The sequence below is a fragment of the Cynocephalus volans genome, chromosome 10 (genome assembly GCF_027409185.1).
Source record: "Cynocephalus volans isolate mCynVol1 chromosome 10, mCynVol1.pri, whole genome shotgun sequence".
In the NCBI taxonomy this organism is placed as follows: Eukaryota; Metazoa; Chordata; class Mammalia; order Dermoptera; family Cynocephalidae; genus Cynocephalus; species Cynocephalus volans.
The window spans coordinates 109,784,265-109,803,709 of NC_084469.1; the positions used below are offsets into that span (position 1 = coordinate 109,784,265).

A 19,445-nucleotide genomic window follows, 5' to 3' on the forward strand; every position below is an offset into this window, starting at 1 on the left:
CTTCTTGGGTGGGATGGGGTGGGGTGAGTGGGATTTGATGAACCAGTGGGCGTCAGGCATTCAGTACAGGGCCTGGTATACAGTGGGCACTCAATTATAGTGGTTGTAATCCCATGCAAAGGCCACTGATCCTCACCTCAACCTCAGTTGGACCTCCTCTTCCCCGCCGGGGATGGAGAGCTCACCCCTTGATAATCTGCCTGGAACTCTAGAAATACTGCCCGAGCGGCCCCTGCGTTCTGAGGGGAGAGCGGAGACTCGGGAAGCAAGCCTGGAATCTCAAGGTCAACCCTGAGGGGGAGGCACCAGCGTCAGCCTAGCCTGCAGGTGGAAAAACTGAGGCTCAGGGTGGCAAAGATCTTGCCCTGCGGTGACCCAGGACAGGTCTGGAGACTCCGATTGTCACTTCTCTTTATTGAGTTACAAGTTGCAATGTGCAGGTTTGGTGGCGCCAGATCCCCCCCAACCCTCCCACCTTGGGCAACAGCTCCCAGCGCCGAGGAATTGGGGATAGGGGTGTTTCGGTCAGATGGGGCCCTGAGGGTCCCTGAGGGGCTTGTGGGCCCCAGGATCGAGGACGCAGAGCAGGGCGAAGGGCTGGCCTTGGCCCTAGTGCTGGGGGTGGGGGGAGAGGGATTCTGTACAAGGTCATCCTCCACGGGGTCCTGGCTGTGGCCCCAGCAACAGGCTCCGCAGGATGGGAGCGGGGAGCCGAGGGTCCACCTGGCTCCCCCCACCGATGCCACGCTCCGCCCCGCCGGCCTGGGGGCACCTCCCTGGCCTGGCCCCCTCCACTGGAGCGAGCAGCCCGAGGTGGCCTGCACTGCAGAACTGGCGCTGGCCCCGGCCTCGTCCTCCCGCGCCTCTTCTCACCAAACGATGCCGCAGGGGCCTGGTGGCTACTTTTTCTCCTCCGGAGGTGCGGGCAGAGGCTTGGGCAGAGCCTTGGGCGAGGGCTCCGGCTCCCAGAGCAGGAATTCGTGGAGCAGCGTGTTAACTGTATCGGGGCACTCCAGCATCACCATGTGGCTGCCTTCGTCAATGAGCTTCAGGAAGGCCAGGAGTAAGATCTGCAGAGGATGTGGGGCTCAGGATGGGCCAGGGCAGGGTGGTGGGGCCAGGCTGCCCTGGCACTCCCACACCATCCGTTCATGGCCCGCAGCATTGGGAAGTCCCTCCTGCAGTCTACCCTTCATCCCTCCAGTTCCACTCAAGGGGCAGCTGGAGGATACCTGTCACCCTGTTGGATCCCCAATAGGTATTCATTTATTAAGTGCTCACAGTATGCCCAAAGGAGTATTTCTCAACCTTTGCAGTACTGACATTTGGATCTGGATCTTCTTTGGGGTGGGGGGCTGTCCTGTGCACTGTAGGATATTTAGCAACAGCCCTGGCCTTGACCCAGTAGATACCAATAGCAGTAACCCCCCCCCCACAAACACACACACAATGTGACAACTTAAAATGTCTCCAGACATTGCTGAATGTCCCAGGAGGGAAAGAATCACTGGGATAGGTAGAGAGACAGATGGACAGACTGTCATGTCAAGGCAGGATTTCTCAACCATGGCCCTCCTGATACTTGGGGCAGGATCATTCTTTGCTGTGGAGCTGTCCTGCACATTGAAGGGTGTTGAGCAGTGTCCCCAGCCTCCACCCATCAAATGCCAGTAGCACCTCTCTCCCCCTCAGTCATAACAACCAAAAATGTCCCAGACATTTCCAAGTGTCCTCTGGGGGCAGAATCATCCCTGGTTAAGAACCGCCAGTCCAGAACTATTCTAAGTGCTAAGGACCCCAAAACCCTTTCTTGGGAGTTTCTAACCTAAGGATCCCCTGGCGCCTTCTCCCAGAATTATATAGTCAGTCATTGGTTTCTTATACATACCCCAGCTATGAAGAGAGCCTTATGTGCAGTGGGGATGGCACGTAATTGTTAACACCTGTCCAGAGCTGCCCAGCTTTCTAGGTTCTACTTTTGACTCTAAGGCTCCTATTTGCCTGAGCTCAGACCACGAAGCAGAGCCTCCTCTAGAGAATGTGCACACCAAGAGACCACACCCACCTGGGGCCACGCCACTGGGCTGCACATGGGAGATTTGGGGGGGGTGACATCCCAGGGGTCCAGCTCCTACCTCAGCCATGCGCTGGTCTTCCTCCACTGGCACAAACTTGTCATGCATCCCGTGGACGAGCAGGACGGGCACTGTGAGCTCAGCGTGGTAGACTTCGTCACCCTCTGGCCAATACTGGCCGCTCATCATGGCCCGCAGTACAAAGGATGACACGTTGAATGCGTTGCCCTCCTTTAGCAGCTGCTTTTCTTTGGCCCCTTGGCGGGCGAAGCCAGCCCTGGTTGTGGAGAGGCACCTTTGGATCTCCTCATGCCAGCCAGATCATCACAGGGGGCCACCCTGGTGCCAGCCTCAACCCCAGCAGTGCAGCCTCCTCTCCCACCCAATTCCAGGAGATGACGCAGTCCTCCAGGGCCAGGACCACAGTTTTTGGGGTTGGGGCACTTACTTGAGGAAGCTCCAGGCCAGGCAGGGTGACAAGCAGTGCAGGACGCAGGTGGGCATGTTGAAGATTGAGCAGAAGCTGGGCTCCAGTGCTGTGGGGCCCCCGCCATTGATCATGATCACCTTGTGTACCAGGTCTGGGTACTCGTGTGCCAGGAATGTGCAGAAGGAGACACTGCCCAGAGTGGGTGGGGTGGTGGGGAGGATTGAAGGGTGGTGGTCAGCAGGATGCAGACAGTGAGGGGGTTAATGCCCTCCCTCATGTCCTTAAAGGTCAAGATTCTTCCCCTGGAGTCTATGGGTACCTGATGGGGTTAGGTACGGATGGGGCATCTCAAAAGCTCTGAAACTGTGAGACTGAGTGGACTGAGTGTTGAGGGTGAAATTTTTTTTTTTTTTGAAGAGAGGATGTGGATCCAGAACTTCCATCAGATTCTTTTTTTTTTTTTTGGTGCTGGTTCACGGATCTGAACCCTTGACCTTGGTGTTATAAGGCTGTTCTCTAATGGACTGAACTAACTGGCCAGCCATTCATCAGATTCTTAAAGTCACCATGACCCGCAAAGTAGTAAGAAATACTTATTACCAAGTGAGCAATCTGATTAAACAGCAATCTGGCTGCCCAGAGGAGGTCACTGTTCCCTGTGTGTCCCTTCTCTTTGAGGATCTTCTCTCACCTGCCTCTGCACATGGTATTATCTACTTCCCTTAGGCAAGGTAGAAGTGGACAGACTGAAGAGCCCCTGAAGTCCAGCTCCTCATTCCCTCTAAACCAGGGGTAGGCAAACTGTGGCCTGTGTACTAGCTGCTTGTTTTTGTAAACAAAGTTTACAATTTTGGAGATTTATAAAATATTTTGTAAATAAAGTTTTACTCGAACACAGCCATGTCTGGCTGCTTTCAAGCTACAATAGCAGAGTTGAGAAGTTCCAACAGAGATTGTATGGCCTGCACATCTAAAATATTACTATCTGGCCCTTTAAGAAAAAGTTTGCTGACCCCTGCTGTAAAGGGACAGGATACAGGCAGGAGTAAGGCAGACTTCACTGTGCCAGTGGCTTTTTATGTGTCCTTAGGCAAGTTGTTTAACCCTTCTGAGTTTCAGTCTCCAGATCCCTGATATGGTAAAGGTGCTGACCTCATAGCATAGCATTGTTAGGGGGTCACAGGGACTACCATAGATGGATGTTCATTTAATTAGAGGAATTATTTATCATAATCACTAACTTTTGGGGATGTTATCACATAAACAAATGAGAACTGTGTTACCTTTCAGCCTGGATTCCTGTCTTTCAGATACCTGTGTAACTTATTTCTTTTCTTGTCTAATTGCTTGGGCTACAGCCTCTGAAACAGTGGCTGGCTTATCATATCTGGCCTTTCTTCCTGGGTAAAGGAGGAAATGGGACCACTTGGCAGAAGCCAGAACCCTAGGGCCCAAAAGCCTTCCATGGAGTGGGCTCTTGGTAGGCTTTAGATGGTATTATCAGCCCTTTAGGGGAGAGTGAATTACAGCAACCTGTGTCTTTGCAAATACCTAGCATTTATGGGATTCCAATTAGCCCTTCCTGACTGCACAGGGATCTCCAGAGCAGATGATTTTTTTTCTTTTTAAAGATGACAGGTAAGGGGATCTTAACCCTTGACTTGGTGGTGTCAGCACCACGTTCACCCAGTGAGCTAACCGGCCATCCTACAGCCCCTTACAGAAAAGAATTACCTGGCCCAAAATGTCAATAGTACAGGGACCGAGAAACACCACTTTAAAACAATGTGAAACAATGGCGGGGTGGTGGGAATCCCTCTGTCTGGTTGCAGGTTTTAATTGGATTTTTCAAGGAAGGAAATCAGCATTTTGTGACTGGTATCCAGTCCCTGCTGGCCCCCACCCCTCACCCCCACCCCACCCCAGGGTCCGCTTACCCGTAGGAATGTCCAATGAGCACGTTTCGCTTCTTGGCATAGCGCTTGAAGATAGCCCGCATGTCCTCAGCCAGTGCATAGAAGGTATAGGCTGCAGCCACCTGGGGCGCAGAGCTGGCCCCGTGGCCGGCCAGGTCAGGTGCCACCACCTCATAGCCTAGGTGCACAAAGAAGTCTAGCTGCTCCTTCCAGATGGCCAGGGAGCCGCCGACACCATGGATGAAAAAGAGCACCACGTCTGCCTGGGCGCCCTTGCAGCTAGTGATATGCTTCTCACAGTCAATGTGGATGGTCCTCTTGGGGCGCCGGGCTCGCCTCCGCCTCCCGCCACTGCCGGCACTGCCTGGGCCCGAGTGGTTATCACCACCTGCCGGGTCGGCCAGCTCCACCTCGAGGGCAGCTGGTGGCTCCCCACAGCCATTCTGCCCCTGAAGGAGGTCAGCTCGAGGTGCCCGGCCCAGGTTCTCCACCAGCAACCGCCCGTTGCGGTACACGGTGATCCGGCGCTGGCAGCGGACCAAGCCGGACCGGTCCCCCTGGACGCCATCGGGTGGCGATAGTGGAGGTGGGGTGGGCGCTGGGGCGGGTCCAGCGTGCTTCACTCGCAACACGCGGCCAGGCTTGACCTCCACAAAGGTGTAGCCATCGCTGGACTCGACGCTTTCCAGTGGCCCTACGGCATTGGGGGGTGTGCCCAGCAGGCAGCAGAAGATACCGTCCGTCACCCCTGTCAGCATGGTGTTTCCTGTGAGTGGGGGCAGCAGCCAGCTCAGGGGCGGTCTCAATGGGAGCCCTTCATCCCTGCAGCACCCCACTCCCTGCACCTGGGTCAGGTGAGCTGGTCTGGGAGGCCCCTTCTAGGCTCCAGTTTAGGGAGGGCCAGAGCCAGCCAGCCAAGGCCCCAAGATATTTTGTCTGGAGTGCCTTCATGGTGGCCTGCCACTCTCCTGGCCAGCCTCGTCTATTCTCAGACAGAAGAAACTGGCTATGGCTGACCCCATGGGGTGTCCATAGGGAGGTGGTGGTGGACTCAGGAGGGCTTCTCGGAGGAGGGAACATTGTGACAAATGTGGCCCAGCCCTGGGAACATCCCCCTTCCCACCAGCTGGACTTTATAGCAATTATGGCCTCCTAAGCCCATTCATTCATTCATGCATGCACTCTTTCATTAACGCACACACGCTGATGGCCTCTTAAGGCATCTGAAACAGTGCAAATTCCCAGTGGGCATGTAACACAGGCCTGTGGCTCTGAACGTGGCCCCTGAATGGTGAGGATGTCGGGGAGGGAGTTGGGGACAGCCCCGGAGGGCTTTGCCCAGCTCCCCAAGACCGGGGTGAACCTCGCCTATTTCACAGAGGAGCAAGCTCACACTCTGGAAGGAAGCTGCTCTCCAATCCCCCTGCTTAGTGCCCTGGGTTTTGGGGTCTACCATGTAGGCCCCCACCAGTGCTGGCGATAAGGATGGAGAAGGCAAGGTCCTGGCTGAGAGCCTCCAGGCCTTCATCCTGCTCTCTGGGCCACCTCCTCCCCCCCGTGTCCATGGCAACCGCAGGCGGTTACATAACTGAAGGGGGTTAGGGAGAAGCGCACCCCCATTGTCTAGGGTCTGGAGATGGGACCACCCCGTCCAGCCCCCCAGTCTGGACGCCGCTGCGGTAATGCACGCTAAAGGCCCGGCCCACAGTGGCCGCGGACATACGGAGGGTCAGTCGGTGACCCCCACCCCGCGTGGGGCCCTAACCCCGGACTGCGGGAGCGGCGCAGACATGCCGCGCCAGCCCCCTCTCCGGAGCCCGGCCCCCGCCTCCCAGGTGCCCGCCATGCCTGTGGCGGGACTGAGGCCACTGGGGCTCCGTGGCTCCCCAGACGCCCAAACGCGGGCTTCGTGGACACTCCCCTCCGAAGGGGGCGACCCCGGGCCTGGATCGCCCCTCCCGTGACCGGGTCCCCTCTCACCTCATCGAGTGCCGGGGGGCCCGGGCCGGGGCGGAGGGGTCCCAGGCGGAGAAGCCAGCGTCCGCTTGCGGGCAGCGTTTACATGGTGGCGCGGGTCGGGCCGGCGCGGGATGTGGGCGTCGCGGGTCCCGAGCGGTCAGCGCAGGGGTATCCCGCAGCCTCCGAACGCGCCGGCCCTTTAAGTCCCTCCCCGAGGGGGCGGGACCGCGCGCCGACGGGCGGACACTTGGGCCTATCGCAGCTGCGGGCTGACCTGGCCTAGTTAGGCTTCCAATCAGAGACGGCAATTCCGAGACGGGGCGGGCTTTGAGAGCAAAGGCCTCGCCCCTTGGAGGGGCTTACCGAGGTTGGGGGAGGGATTGGGCCTGGCCCAGGACCGGGAACGGGGTGCAGCCTGGGGTCTGCGGGAATCCTCGGAGGGGGCGGCCGGAGCCCTCTCGCTGCGAATAGGTTTCCCTGGCCACACTCTGCCTCCGTACTGCCCTGTCCCCTCCAAACGGAGTCCCATGCCCCTTTGTGTGGGTTGACCTTTCTATTCTAGAAGCGGAGACTCTCACATCTTTCCAGTTGCAGGTGGGGAAACTGAGGCTCATAAAGGGTACAAGAGCACAAGCGGCAGGAGGCAAGCTGGGACTTGAACCCACGGTCGTGTGATTACAAGTCCTGGGAATTGTTATTAAACAGACGTCTTAGAGCTGTGGGTAATTAGGGAATCGGAATTTCACAGATCAGCCAGTTTAACTGAGGGCTGCGGTGGAGATGAGGAGGGCAGGCGGCCAGAGGCAGACACCCCAGCTCTGTGGTCCCAGCTGAGCCAAGGCAGGACTTCAGGAAAGACTGAATCAGAGAGGAATTGAGTTCAGGGTTTAATTCCAGGCTCTGCCCTTTGCTGATGGGTGACCTTGGTCAAGTCACTTCTCTGAGCCTCCATTTATTTCTCTATAAAATTAATATCCTCCTAAGTTTTCTATGCAGGTAAAGCACGCACCACGGTGCCTTGCATACAGTAAGTGCTCAACACATTACTGGCATTATTATTGTAGTGGTGGGGGTTTGTTAAATGCTGGTACAGGTAGGATGGGCTTCAGTAGACAAGAGGTTAACAGCTCCCTGCTGCTTGTCGGCTCCCGAATTCCCCTGGAATTTGCTGCCAGAGCTGCATTAGGTTCAGCCACCCACTCTTGCCCACTCACGGTGCTCCCAGGAGAACAAACTGTTTATTCATTCAGCAAACATTCTCCACTGCCCACTCTGGGCCCACTCCAAGCTGGTATATGCTGGTGCATTTGCAGAGACTCAGCCCCAGGCCTGGCCCTTGACGGGCCCCTGAGCTTCAGAGAGTCGAGGGGGAGCTACATTGGATCAGGGGTGGGTCAGAGGAAGGGACTTAAAGGCTGGGTAGGGGAACACTAGGCAGAGGGGTGGGTGTGGCTGAAATTCATGTTGCTTTTGTGCACAGGGTTTTGCACACCTGCTGCACAGCTGGATATTTTCCTTGGGGCAATAGGGAGCCAAGGAAGGTGTGTGAGTAGGGGAGAGGTTCTGATCTGAGTGTCAGAAACTTTCCTCCGGGCTGGGTGGTTAGCTCAGTTGGTTAGAGCATAGCCTTGTAACACCAAGGTCAAGGTTTGGATCCCAGCCCAGCCGCCCGCCCCCCCCCCCCCCCCCCGCAAAAAGAAAGAAATATTCTAGGGCAACCTTGCAACCCATGAATTTTACAGACTAAGGAGACGCAAGCCAGGAGAGGAGCAGGGACCATCCCAAGGACATCCACCTAGATCGAACTCAGGCCTTCTGGGCTCCCTGCCAAGAGGAGGAGACTTGGCTAAAACCATAGAAAAGCTGCCGGCCAGCTGTGTGCCATCTGCTGGGCTCCAGCTGGGGGTGGGAAGACAGACCAACCAGCCGCTTCCGCAGGCTGCCACCAGCTGCGCCAGGGCCACCCGGGGGTACCCTCTGCCGGTCGATGGGGGAACTACAACGCCTGGCTGACTCCGAGACTTGGTATCTTGTGCGCACGCGCTTGGTGGCGCTGTTTGCCTGCCACCTGCTGGTGCCCAGGAAGAACCACACTCCCCCGCGTGCTCAGGCTTCGAGCTCATTTAGGAAACCCTGACGACTCCGCTGTAGAAGGAACTACAATTCCCAGAAGCCTGCGGAGCCTGTGGGCTCCGGAATCGCTGGCGGCGGGGACGCGCGACCCGCGGCAGGACATGGCTTTCTTGGTCGGATGCCTGTGGGGCTCCGCCTGTAGGTCGGCGGCGCTGCTGGGTGGCAGGTGAGTCCTCGGGGGGACCCTTCACCAAGTCTGGGTTCATAAGGACGGTGTCGGGGACTGGCGCCAGCTGTTTAGCACCCACGTGACCTGACAGTGCCTTTGCAAGCTCATCCCCGTACGGACCAGAGGGGTCGAGCTCCGCGCCAAGGTAACACAGCTCCCGCGTGACCTTTCGCGCCCCGTCTCTCTGCCCTCCCGCAGGTGGCTCCAGCCCCGGGCCCGGCTGGGGCTCCCGGACACCTGGGGCCTCCCCGCCACGCAGCAGGCCCGTGGCAAGGCGCGCGGGAACGAGTATCAGCCCAGCAACATCAAGCGAAAGCGCAAGCACGGCTGGCTCCGGCGCCTGGGCACGCCGGCCGGCGTCCAGGTCGTCCTTCGTCGCATGCTCAAGGGTCGCAAGTCGCTGAGCCACTGAGGAGCGCGATGCTGCCGGCGGGAACCCCGTGAAAGCATTTCCCTCACCTCGGACCTCGCTGGGATCTGTTTTTGTGGGGAGCTGCTCACACACCCTCTTTGGCTCCCTATTGCCCCAGGGAAAATATCCAGCTGTGCAGCAGGCGTGCAAAAACCCTGTGCACACAAGCAACCTGAATTTCAGCCACACCCTACTCTGTGCCTGGTGTTCCCTGCCCACCCTCGGACATGGGCCCTCCCCAAATTGTGGGGTTGGCCCAGGGGAGGTTTGGATGGGACTCGAAGGGGGAGTAGAAGTCAGACCTTACCAAGACCCTTTTTACGCTTTCGCATTAGGAAGAATTTCGGACATACCAACAGTCCACAGATTAAATAGCACAGCCAGCCCCCGTGTACCCAGAACCAGCTCTGCCCACCGACTACCCATAACCCGTCCCGTCCCCTTCTGTGTTATTATGAAGCAGATCTCAAACATCGGGTTATTCCTTCTGTAAATACTTCAGGATGTACCTCTCCAAAATTAGAGCTCTTTAGAACATAATCACAAAATTGTATCACACTGAAAAGAATTATCCATAATACTAAAATATCATTAAATGTCTAATATATGTTCAAATTTCCACTTGTCTTATATGTGTTATAACTTTGGCAGGTCTGGGGAGGCTGGTGGGAAGATGGGGGGTTTCGAATCCACCACCTGCCCCTTAGGGATGGGCTGTGTGACCTTGGGCAAGCCCTCTGGGACTCATTTGGCTCCTATAAAATGAGGTGCTCGTTTCTCCTTTGCTCTGTTGTTGTTGGAGTGGTAATACTTAGTAGCTTCAACTTAGCAATCTATTGAGTACTCACTACGTACTGGGTGCCCAGTCCTTGCCCTTAAGGGGCTTCAGGGCTGGGAGGAGGATTATGAGGGCTGTAGGAGCCCAAAAGAGGCTTTGGGAGGAATGCAGTCATAGAAGGCCTTCTGAAAGAAGTGGCAGGGTCTGGGAGGGCCCAGAGGGAGGAGGGATTGGGTAGGAGTCAGGACACAGAATGAGTGAGGGAGGACGGAGGGGCTCGGGGTTTGGGGCCGAGGAGGTAGGACTGGATCCTTGGGGCACTAGGGAGCCACAGAAGGTGTTTGAGGAAGAGTGTCTGAGTTGTCAGTTCAAAGAGAATTCAAGCGACTAGCGCGGAATTGGTCTAGATATGCCAAAACCCAAAGCTGGGACCTCAGGTAAGAGGCTAGAAGTGATACGGTATCCGTCTTCCGAAGCTGCTATTAACAGCTCATGAAAGGCCATTCGAAAAAGCTCGGTAAACGCTGGGAAGAGAAGACTGGGGCGACTGACTGGGGTTGTAAACTACAACTCCCAAGAGGCTCCGCGGGCGCGGCTTCCGCCCACTTCTGGGTCTCACTTCCAATCGCTTCCAAGTCCCGGGCGGGGTTTCGTTCTCTCAACTAAACTTGACCACGAAGAGAGGAGGCGCGGCAACAAATGGGTGCGTGAGTTACCCGAATCTGGCCAATGGGAGCGCGCAAAGGCTGTATAAATGGGGGCGGGGCTAAGACGCAGACCAATGACGGGGGGCAGTGGCACCACCGGTGTGGGCTGTGCCGTGGCTGGAAGTTACTGTGCGGCGGCGGCGGCTCAGAAGGCGGCTGTAGCGGCGGCGGCGGCGGCGGCGGAGGCTGAGGCGGCGACGGAGGATACAGAAGATGGTGAGGGAGGCCGCCGGGCCCATCCTCCCCTTCCGCTCAACAAAATGGCGCCGCGGGCCCACCCACCTAGAGTGTCCCTCGAGGGTCGCTCTGTTCGGCCCCGCAGACGGGGCCCCGCCCCTCTCGCAGCCTGTGACCTTCGACCCCAGACCCCTTGAGCTTCCCGCTGACCCCGCCCCAGCTCCTTCCCCAACTCCTGACCCCGTCTGTGTTCCCCGGCCCTGACAATTCATTCATTTCCGGGTCGCGGCTCTTCCCGGAAGTCGCCTGGGGTGGGGATGGGGTCCCCTGAGACTCCCGGCTCTGACCTCGTCCTTCGTGCGTCGGGCCTGTGCCTCTCCAGTGCCGGAGGCCGCCGGGGCGCAGAGAGGGGATTCGACGCCGAGATCTGCAGGGCTTTGTCGCCAGAGGAAGTGCGACATCGCCGACTGCCCCGTCCCTTGGGGCCCTGAGCCCTCCCCCGGCGTTCTGGGCCCTCACTTGTCCTTAAGAGTGAGCGACTTCATCCTTCTGATCCTCGGGTCTGTCTCTGCTAAGTGGCTGGCGATGTCCGGACCTCCTGGGGTTGTGACAGTTTTCGGCTGCGTGGCTCGGGGCCGGTGACATCGTGCCCTGGCTGTCCCTTCATCTTGAAGTGGAGACGACCTCCCAACAACGAGTTGGGGATTAAAATCCCGTCCGGGCCGCTCACCCCTCCTAGGATTTGGGTCTGGCAGCTCTTGGGGACCCCATTTCTCACCTGGAACGTGGGACGGTGACCCTCAGAGTGGAGCTGAATTCCCCGTGCCCCGTTGTTTGGCATCCTCACAGCTGGCGGGGGTGCTGGGAGGACTGGTCGGGTTAAGGCCCCATTGTTCGCCATTCGGAGTCCCAGCCCACAGCCCTCTATCCTTGGGATGCGGTGAAGAGGGGGCGAGGGACATCTCCCTGTCGGAGAGGCGATGGGTCCCAGTGTGTGGTTCCCCAGACCTGGGTGCTGTCCTTTGTTTGTAGCCTCACCCCACACGCAGTCGTAAGAGGGTTCTGTTGGCTCTGCCTCCAGAATGCATCCCAAGTTCATCCACAGCTCCCCACCTGGGTCCAGGCACTGCCACTTCCTGCCTCGACTCCCCCCACTGCCGACTCCCCCCACTGCCTACTCCCCCCTCACCCTCCCTCACTCCCTCATTCACTCGGCACCAGAAGGAGGTTTGGAAGATGTAAATCAGATTGCACTGCCTCCTAGCGTACAAAACACGCCAGGGGCTTCCTGTTGTAAGCCCAATGAAACCCCAGCTCGCCCTCAGTCCCCAAGGTCCCTGCCTGCCTCTGTAACCTCGCTCCACTCTCCTCAGCTCTCCCCCTCTCCCTGCGTGCTCCAGCTACACTGGCTTGTTCTTGCTTCTGCACACTCCGCGTTCCCGCCACCCCAGGGCCTTTGCTCCTGCTCTTACTTCCACCTAGAGTGCTCTTCCTCCCGTGAGCACCCCTCATCCTCATCTCACTTTGTTGGGTCACTCGTGAGCTCCCCTCATGGGGACCAGCACACAGGCGTTCAGCGAGCGTTTGCTGAGGCGGTGGATGGCGTCAGGGCCAGGTGTGGCTGGGATTTGTCTGGCTGAGGTGAGGATTTCTCCACGGCGATTGGAGGCCTTGTTTTCCAGCTTAGCTCCTAGGAAGTAGCACCCACACCCCGTGTTCATTCATTTATTCAGGACAAACACATTGATGCCCTCTAGGGAGCGCTGTGCCCATCTCTTTCTCTGTGTTGTCTTGTTGACACTGAACACCAGGCAGTGGTCCCACCGTAATACCCTGTTTCACAGGGGAGGCGGCCGAGGCTGGGAGGTCACTCACCCCAGGTCACACAGCCAGGGAAGGACTAAGCCAGGATTGAGCTCAGGAAGTCTGGGGCTCTGTATTGCTCACTGATCGGCCTCCAGGCCAGGCCCTGTTTGAGCCGTGCCCTGCCTTCTGCCCTCAGGGAGATGCCAGTCCAGCAAGGGGGGTGGGTATGTAGACAGATGATATCCCTGAAGGGGTGGGGGAGGGGGTTCGGGCTGGTGGGGAGGTTGGTGGGTGTCTCCCACATGGAGAAAGGCTGGGCATGCCTGGGGGGGTGGAAGAGGGTGTGTGTGACAGGAGACCAGCAGGGCCAAGCCGGGCCAGGGCTATGGAAGGGTTTGAGCAGAGTGGGGACAGGGACCCCTCCTCACCTTTCAGGTTTCACCACCTGCATCACTGCCTCTGGGCAGCCCTCCCTGACCCCCTGGACTGGCCAGATCTCTGCTGGGCCTCACACGGTGTTCTTGGGGCACCCTGTCCTCGAAGCTACTTCCCATTCACTGAGCACCTCTTTGAGCCACACCCATGCCCCCCACACACTGGGCTCTCCCCAAGGCTAGTAGCAGGTCTGTTGTGGCTCACTCCAGTGCCCGGGGCCTGCCACGTGGCAGGGGCCGGAGGGACATTTCTGAATGGGTGAAGCTGGCCCCATAGTCCGAGGCCAGGCTGGGTCTGGAGTCCTGGGACGGGACAGGCAGGTTTGAGAGACTAAGCTGGCCCCATGGCAGTAGGTCACCCAAATTAAGGCCCGCCCAGCCACATTCCAGCTTCCTGGGCTAGCCTGTTGACCTCTGGGGCCCAGCAGAGGAGGGGCTGACCTCACAGAGCAGGGCACTACTGCTTTCGCCTGCCCCAGAGGGTGGTGGGAAATCATCTGAACAAGGCACCTCTCCCGGACTTCAGGGTGTGGTTGGACCACCTGAGGGTACCAGCCCTCCCTCCAGTGCAGTGGCCTGCAAGGACTGTGACACCTTGGTTTTTAGGGATGTCACCGCTGAGGTTGGGCAAACCGGGGTTCAAATTGGCTTCCTCATTTTCTTGATGTGACTGGGTGACCTCAGATGAGTCACCTGTGACCTTTCTGCCTCCATCTCCTTGTCTTTGTGATAGGGAGATACTGCCTCCTGCCTGGTTGGGTCCTGAGGCCATACATAGTGAGGTCAGGCTCCTGAAGCCCCTGGCCTACAGTGGGGCATGTGGGGAACCCCACACTGGACCCACCCCTTGCTGGCTGTCCCACACCAGGCCTGACCGGCAGTGTCAGTTGAAAAAGGACTTTCAAAAAGCCAATGGATACTGTTGCTGGCTCTCTGGAACCACGTGGGCCTGAAAACTCCAGCGGCCACGGACAAGGCGTCCTCCCCTCACAGGACAGGCTTGGGCCTTCTGGCCGACTTCTGGGAGCATGGACCCCAGAAACAGCCCCTGAGCTGACCAGTCACAGATCTGTGTGCACAGCATCTTCTAAAAAACTGAGCCAGCTTTAGAAACCTGGAGATTCAAACTTAGATTTCTGGATTTTCTTGGATGTCGGAAGCTCAGTGAACCCTGGGCTCCTGGTTCTGGGTAGCTAAGGCCAGGTGGACCAGGCCTCTGCTCCCCCACCCTGCTTATTGTCATTCTGGCCGGTGTGGTTTCTCAGGATAGATGAGTCTGTCTCTGTCCCTCGTCTTGGTCAAAGGTGTTTTCAATGGAAACGAGGCCAAGAGTATAATATTTTTCCAAGCACAGCTGTGCCCAGTGGGGCAGCAACTGCCCCTCACTGTGGGTATCAGGAGGACCAGGGTCCGACTCTGTCCTGCTGCTCACTTGCTGCAGTGTGACTTGTAACAAGTAGCCCTTTCTCTTGGAGCTTCAGTTTCCCCACCACTTATGTGGTTATGGGGCTGTCCTGAGGACCCCCTGTAGAATGTGCATTTACCCTAGGATTGGTTACTTTTTTCTGGTCATGACTGTGCACGTAGTAGGTAGGTAGCTCGAGGGTGCGTTCTGGAAAAGTTGGACAACAAAAGTAGAAAGAAGGACATCACTCAGAAGCACACCCCCCACGGGTACTGGAGGGATGACCTGGTGCATTGTCTGGTTTCTCACATACTGTTGTCCGTGTCTTCTAGGCAGATTTTTTGAAAGGATTGCCTGTCTACAACAAAAGCAATTTTAGTCGATTTCATGCTGACTCTGTGTGCAAAGCCTCGGTGAGTGTGTGTTCAGGTGGGGCAGGGGGGTGCTGGGAGTGATCAGGGAGCTGTGGGGGGTACCAGGGTATGGCTTGTGTCCCCCAATCAGGGTCTTGGCAGGTACAGAGGCTGATCTTCCAGCCCAGCCCCACCGCATATCCTCTCATGTCTTCTGATCTGTATTGAAGGGCGGGAGCTGAGTTAAGGGGTGAAGGGACCCTAGGCCCTCCTGCTCTCCTAACCCACCCCTTCCCGACCCTCCCGCAGAACCGACGTCCCTCAGTCTACCTGCCCACACGGGAGTACCCGTCTGAACAGAGTAAGTGGCCTCTGTTAGTCTGTCCCATGCTGGCTGCAGAGTGGTGGGGTCCAGAGGCCACCATGTGGTGTGCAGAGATGATCTCCAGCCCTGCCCAGGCCATACTCTGCTTGGGTTCACACTCTAGCTGCCGAGTCCAGGGTTGGGGGGAAGGGTCTTGAGGGAGGTACAGGGGGTGATCTTGAGGGCTCTGGGCTGAGGTGCACTTGTGGATGTCTGTCTGCTCCTGCCCTTGGGAGCACTGGGAAGCCTGGCCTTCTCTGGGCCCCTCTTGATTTCTACACGTGGCTACCACATCCTGCTCCCAGGAGCCTGAGTTGACCTGAGTCAGTACTTGCTTGCTGCTCAATGGCCTTGCCCTCTCCCCTGGGGTGAGTTCAGCTGAGAACTCAGACCCCAAGACAAGTACTGTTGGGCAGGGAGGCAGCAGAGGGCAGTAGGGGGCTCCGGGGGCTCTGGGATGGGGAAGGGGATCCAGGAGGAGGGACATGCAGAGCCAGAGGACATAGTCATGGTGTTTTAACCGTTAAAAAAAAAAAAGAATCCATCCATGCAGACACTCTGGGTGGGTTTTGTGGCCACTGGGTGTAGCTGTGTAGATCTGTGCTTCCAGTCCATCAGGAAATGCATATGTGTAAGCCCAGGTGCGGGGCCTGTCCACTGCCCAAGGATGGAATCCCGCATGCAGGAAGCAGGGACATGATGGAGCAGTTGGCTTGGGCAAAGGCGAAAACACTGGGCTTTCAGAAATCTCCTCCCAAGTTGGCAGTGCTGACTTCGTGTCCCAGAAAGACCACTCAGGGCCAAGATAGGCCAGGAGGGTGGGGGGTGAGCAGTGCCTGTCCAGGAGGCCAGGCCATCTGCAGCCGGCTTCCTCGCTGCCTCTTCTGCGACTTTCTGTCTTTCCTTCTCAGTCATCGTGACAGAAAAGACAAACATCCTCCTACGCTATCTACATCAGCAATGGGACAAAAAGGTAAGAGATTGGGGGTGGGGGGAGGCATAGTGCCTGTCGGGGCTGTAAGCAGGGGAAGGACGTGGGCGGCTCGGAGATGATGGGGTGTTTGAATGGGGCATTGAGGGTTGAGTAAGAGTTCGCCGGGTGATCAGGGGAGGGAAGAGCATTCCAGTGGAGGGAATGGCTGTGCAGAGGCCACAGGGCTGTGGAGCTCAGGAGGCTGAGACCCAGCTTCTCGCCATCCTGACATTAGGTAGACTTTGTTGTTATGATCTAGAATCCTTTTAAAATGGTGAAGTGTACACATGGTTTAAAATCTGGTCAGTGTGAGAGCATGAAACTGGTGAAGAGTCAGCTCCCCCGACCCCTTCCCAGAGGCCTGTGTCCTGACACATGGGGCTTTCTTTTTTTTTAAATCTTCACATGGTTCTGCAATGTGGTCAGTATGTTTTTTCACCTAACACTGATCATCAGACAGTAACCTGCTCTGGGTGGAGTTGGAAGGGGACCCGGTGATGAAGTAAATGCTCAAAAAATTTGGGTTCCTCCCCACCCCCCCGTTCCTCAGCCCAGCCCCACAGACCTTGATTCCCACTAGCTGGGAAAGGAGATTTTCCCAAACCTTTGCCTTCTGGCTGGGTGGGTCACTCCTCTTGAGTATTTGAGAAATGGCCCATGTGTGGGTCATTGTGAGTGATGGGTGGTGACTCCTGGAGGTGCCCAGAAACGCCTGCCCGTCACTGGCCATGGGTCCCAGGGGACACTCTGGGCAGGGCTCACTAGGGCAGGTCCTGGTGGTGGGAGGGGCTGCCCAGCCAGGCACCCTGGATCACACTGCCCTGTTCCAGGCCCAGCTCTGTGCTGCCGCAGTGGCCTGGGCTGGTGTTAGGACTTGAAGCTCACCCAAGGGAAGACTCAGCCTGTCCGTCCCCTCGCCCTCCAGAATGCCGCCAAGAAGAGAGACCAGGAGCAAGTGGAGCTGGAAGGCGAGGGCTCGGCACCCCCCCGCAAGGTGGCACGGACCGACAGCCCAGACATGCACGAGGACACTTAAGACTCACGCTCCCCCACAGGCGCCTCCTGTCTTGTCTGCTCCTCGATCGCCTGCCCGCCGTGTGTAAGCGCCCCTGCCCACCTGCCCTCACCCTGCCGTCCGCACCACTCCCAACCTCATAGGAGCTGATGTATTTATTTTCCTGGAGTTTTTATTTATGCTGTAACATGTATCGAGCGTTGGTTAAAGGGGACGTCAGGCCCAGTAGTGTGATGTTGGTAGATGCTTTTTAAAATAGCATTGACCCTCCTCCTCCCCTGTCCAGTTTCCCCCTTGTGCCCCCCCAGTTCACCTCCAGAGGACAAGAGTGTATCTGCGAGGGTCTGAGCCGGGGGCTCTGCTGCAGCCAGGCAGTGGGGGTGGGGCTGGGCCCAGGGTGGCCTGGCTCACCTGCCTGCCTGGATGGTTGAGCAGCTACCCCCTCCCACCCACCTGCCCAAGTGTTTGAGACTCAGCCTTGTCTTGAGTTCCGCCGGGAACTATTCCATGCCCAGACTTCACTCAGAGCGCACACGGGGATGCGGCCTTCTGGATCTTTCTCTTAAGTCATTTCATCGTGAACTAGTGCGTGCTCCATGTCCACCCCAATAAAAGGTCTTTCCTACTCGACCTCGTGTCTTCGCTCCGCATGCCTCGGCGCCAGAGGATGGAGCCCTGAGAGTCATCCCGTCGTCACCAAGAGGAGTGAGAAGGGGCCCCACATGCTGGGGCCCCAGGGACCAGCTGGATTCTCTCATGGGCCTGCTGTGGCCACCACACTGAAGGCCAAGACCTGCCTGGACCAGCCCCTCTGCCTCACCTGTCAAGGTGTCCCTGAAGACCATGTCATCTTGGAGAGACGGTCTGTGGCACTGAGGATGGAGCTGGAGTTGGCCCCGTACCTGGAATACTCACCCCCCAGCCACTGTGGAGCTGGCCTGGTCTCACCTGGAGGTCTGTCTCAGGGCCTCCAGAGGTTGCATTTGGCAGATGTAGCCAACCCAGGTGGTCTGGCCTCAAGTGTCCCTGGGTCAGAGGAAGTGTACTGAGTGCTGGCTCCTGTTGGGTGGCTCGTCCCTTGGCCCCTCACAGGGGCTCCTCCTCTGTCAGCTGGGCTGGGTTGGGGCTGACATTGGGGCTTACGGGTGCTGGGCAGAAGGCTCGTGGGGCAAGGAGAGCACTGCTTCTCCCCGCCATCCGTCCTGAATAGGGGCCGCAGTTTTGAGAGCTGAGTATTACGGGCATTGGGGCTGGTAAGGGATTGGGCCAAAGAGCTAGAGGAGACACCAGGCTAGGGAGGGGTTGCCCACCCCAGATGATCACTGTGGAGGACCCTGCTTGAGCCAGACCTTGCCGTCCTGGGCTGCCCAGCTCTCCGGGGGGTGGACAGTTCCAGACCAGCTCCTGTTGTGCACAGGTGCGGCTGAGCCAGCCCCAGCCCAGCTGTGCCCTGGGGCCAAGGGACTGTGCCTCCTATCTCCTGATGGCATGCACACCATGGGTGTGCATATTGTAGGGTCCCTGCAGTCTCAGGGCAGGTGCCCAGGAAAGGCCAGCTTGACCGTGGTCATGCTGGGGCAGGCTGAGCTCCCTGGAGGCTCAGAGACTAGGTGGGAACCCCCAGCTCTAGGGCTTAGTCTGACCCTGGTAGGCTCATGTCATCTGTTTGTTAGTGACTGAGGTGGTGGGACTTCTGCTTCAAAGGCCAGAGAGCAGAGGGGGAGCAGGCGGCACCCTGCCCTTCCCTTCGCTTTGCCCGGGCCTCTCTGGCCCTAATTTCCCCCTTTGAGGGGCTGGGTCCTGTCTCCTGCTGCTGCTGTCTACCCGTGGCTCAGCTATGACCGCCAGGCAGGTGCTTCTTCTGTCTTCTGCCTCGGCCCTCTGGTGGGGGGGGGGTCCTAGGACCCCTTGTGGTCTTCCCCCAGAACTCATGGGCCTGTTGTGTCCTGTCTCTACGCACATACTCTCCATGGCTCCCACTGCCCTTGCGGGGGAGCCCAGGCCCCCGAGCCAGCCTCTGCCTTTGGGGTCCCTCTGACTCCGCTTTCCCCTCACCGCAGACTCTGCCTTCCCACACCTCTATGCCTTTGCACTCCTCCACATCCCCCAGCGCTCCTTCTCACGCGCTCTCTCAGCCCGTCCCTCTGGCCCTCGTGGCCATGTCGGGCTCTGAGCCCATAGCCATTAGATGTGGACAGTCTGGTCACATTCCCATCCCCGAATCACAGTGAAGAGTCCCAGTGACTTGGGTCTGACATCTGTACCACAGTGGGACATCCTGGCTGCTCCTTGAAGCCGTCTCATGTCTGTTCTGAGGTACCCCCAAAACACCATCCTCT

General features: G+C 57.8%; 3 protein-coding genes across 5 annotated transcripts; 2 read left to right on the forward strand and 1 right to left on the reverse strand.

Annotated features, from left to right (window-relative positions):
• Positions 1 to 412: 412 nt before the first annotated feature.
• ABHD8 (abhydrolase domain containing 8) lies at positions 413 to 6,582 on the reverse strand. The gene is made up of 5 exons (XM_063112157.1): positions 6,402 to 6,582; positions 4,443 to 5,187; positions 2,524 to 2,694; positions 2,136 to 2,352; positions 413 to 1,070 (listed from the first exon to the last, which is right to left on the reverse strand). Exons 2-5 carry the CDS (start codon positions 5,177 to 5,179, stop codon positions 900 to 902), a joined length of 1,296 nt encoding a protein of 431 aa, XP_062968227.1. The 5' UTR covers positions 5,180 to 5,187; positions 6,402 to 6,582; the 3' UTR covers positions 413 to 899.
• Positions 6,583 to 8,568: 1,986 nt separating this feature from the next.
• MRPL34 (mitochondrial ribosomal protein L34) lies at positions 8,569 to 9,712 on the forward strand. Its single transcript, XM_063112582.1, has 2 exons — positions 8,569 to 8,679; positions 8,881 to 9,712. Exons 1-2 carry the CDS (start codon positions 8,615 to 8,617, stop codon positions 9,092 to 9,094), a joined length of 279 nt encoding a protein of 92 aa, XP_062968652.1. The 5' UTR covers positions 8,569 to 8,614; the 3' UTR covers positions 9,095 to 9,712.
• A 964-nt stretch (positions 9,713 to 10,676) lies between these two features.
• On the forward strand, positions 10,677 to 17,736 carry DDA1 (DET1 and DDB1 associated 1). Of its 3 annotated transcripts, XM_063110180.1 has the most exons (6): positions 10,677 to 10,795; positions 12,239 to 12,397; positions 14,734 to 14,814; positions 15,064 to 15,115; positions 16,030 to 16,091; positions 17,017 to 17,736. In XM_063110180.1, the coding sequence occupies exons 2-6, from the start codon at positions 12,308 to 12,310 to the stop codon at positions 17,125 to 17,127; spliced, it is 396 nt and encodes a 131-aa protein (XP_062966250.1). In that variant the 5' UTR covers positions 10,677 to 10,795; positions 12,239 to 12,307; the 3' UTR covers positions 17,128 to 17,736. The 3 variants fall into 3 exon arrangements, with proteins under 3 accessions (XP_062966250.1, XP_062966251.1, XP_062966249.1); XM_063110181.1 differs by lacking the exon at positions 12,239 to 12,397; XM_063110179.1 differs by lacking the exon at positions 10,677 to 10,795 and having other exon boundaries at positions 12,236 to 12,397.
• Positions 17,737 to 19,445: the final 1,709 nt, after the last annotated feature.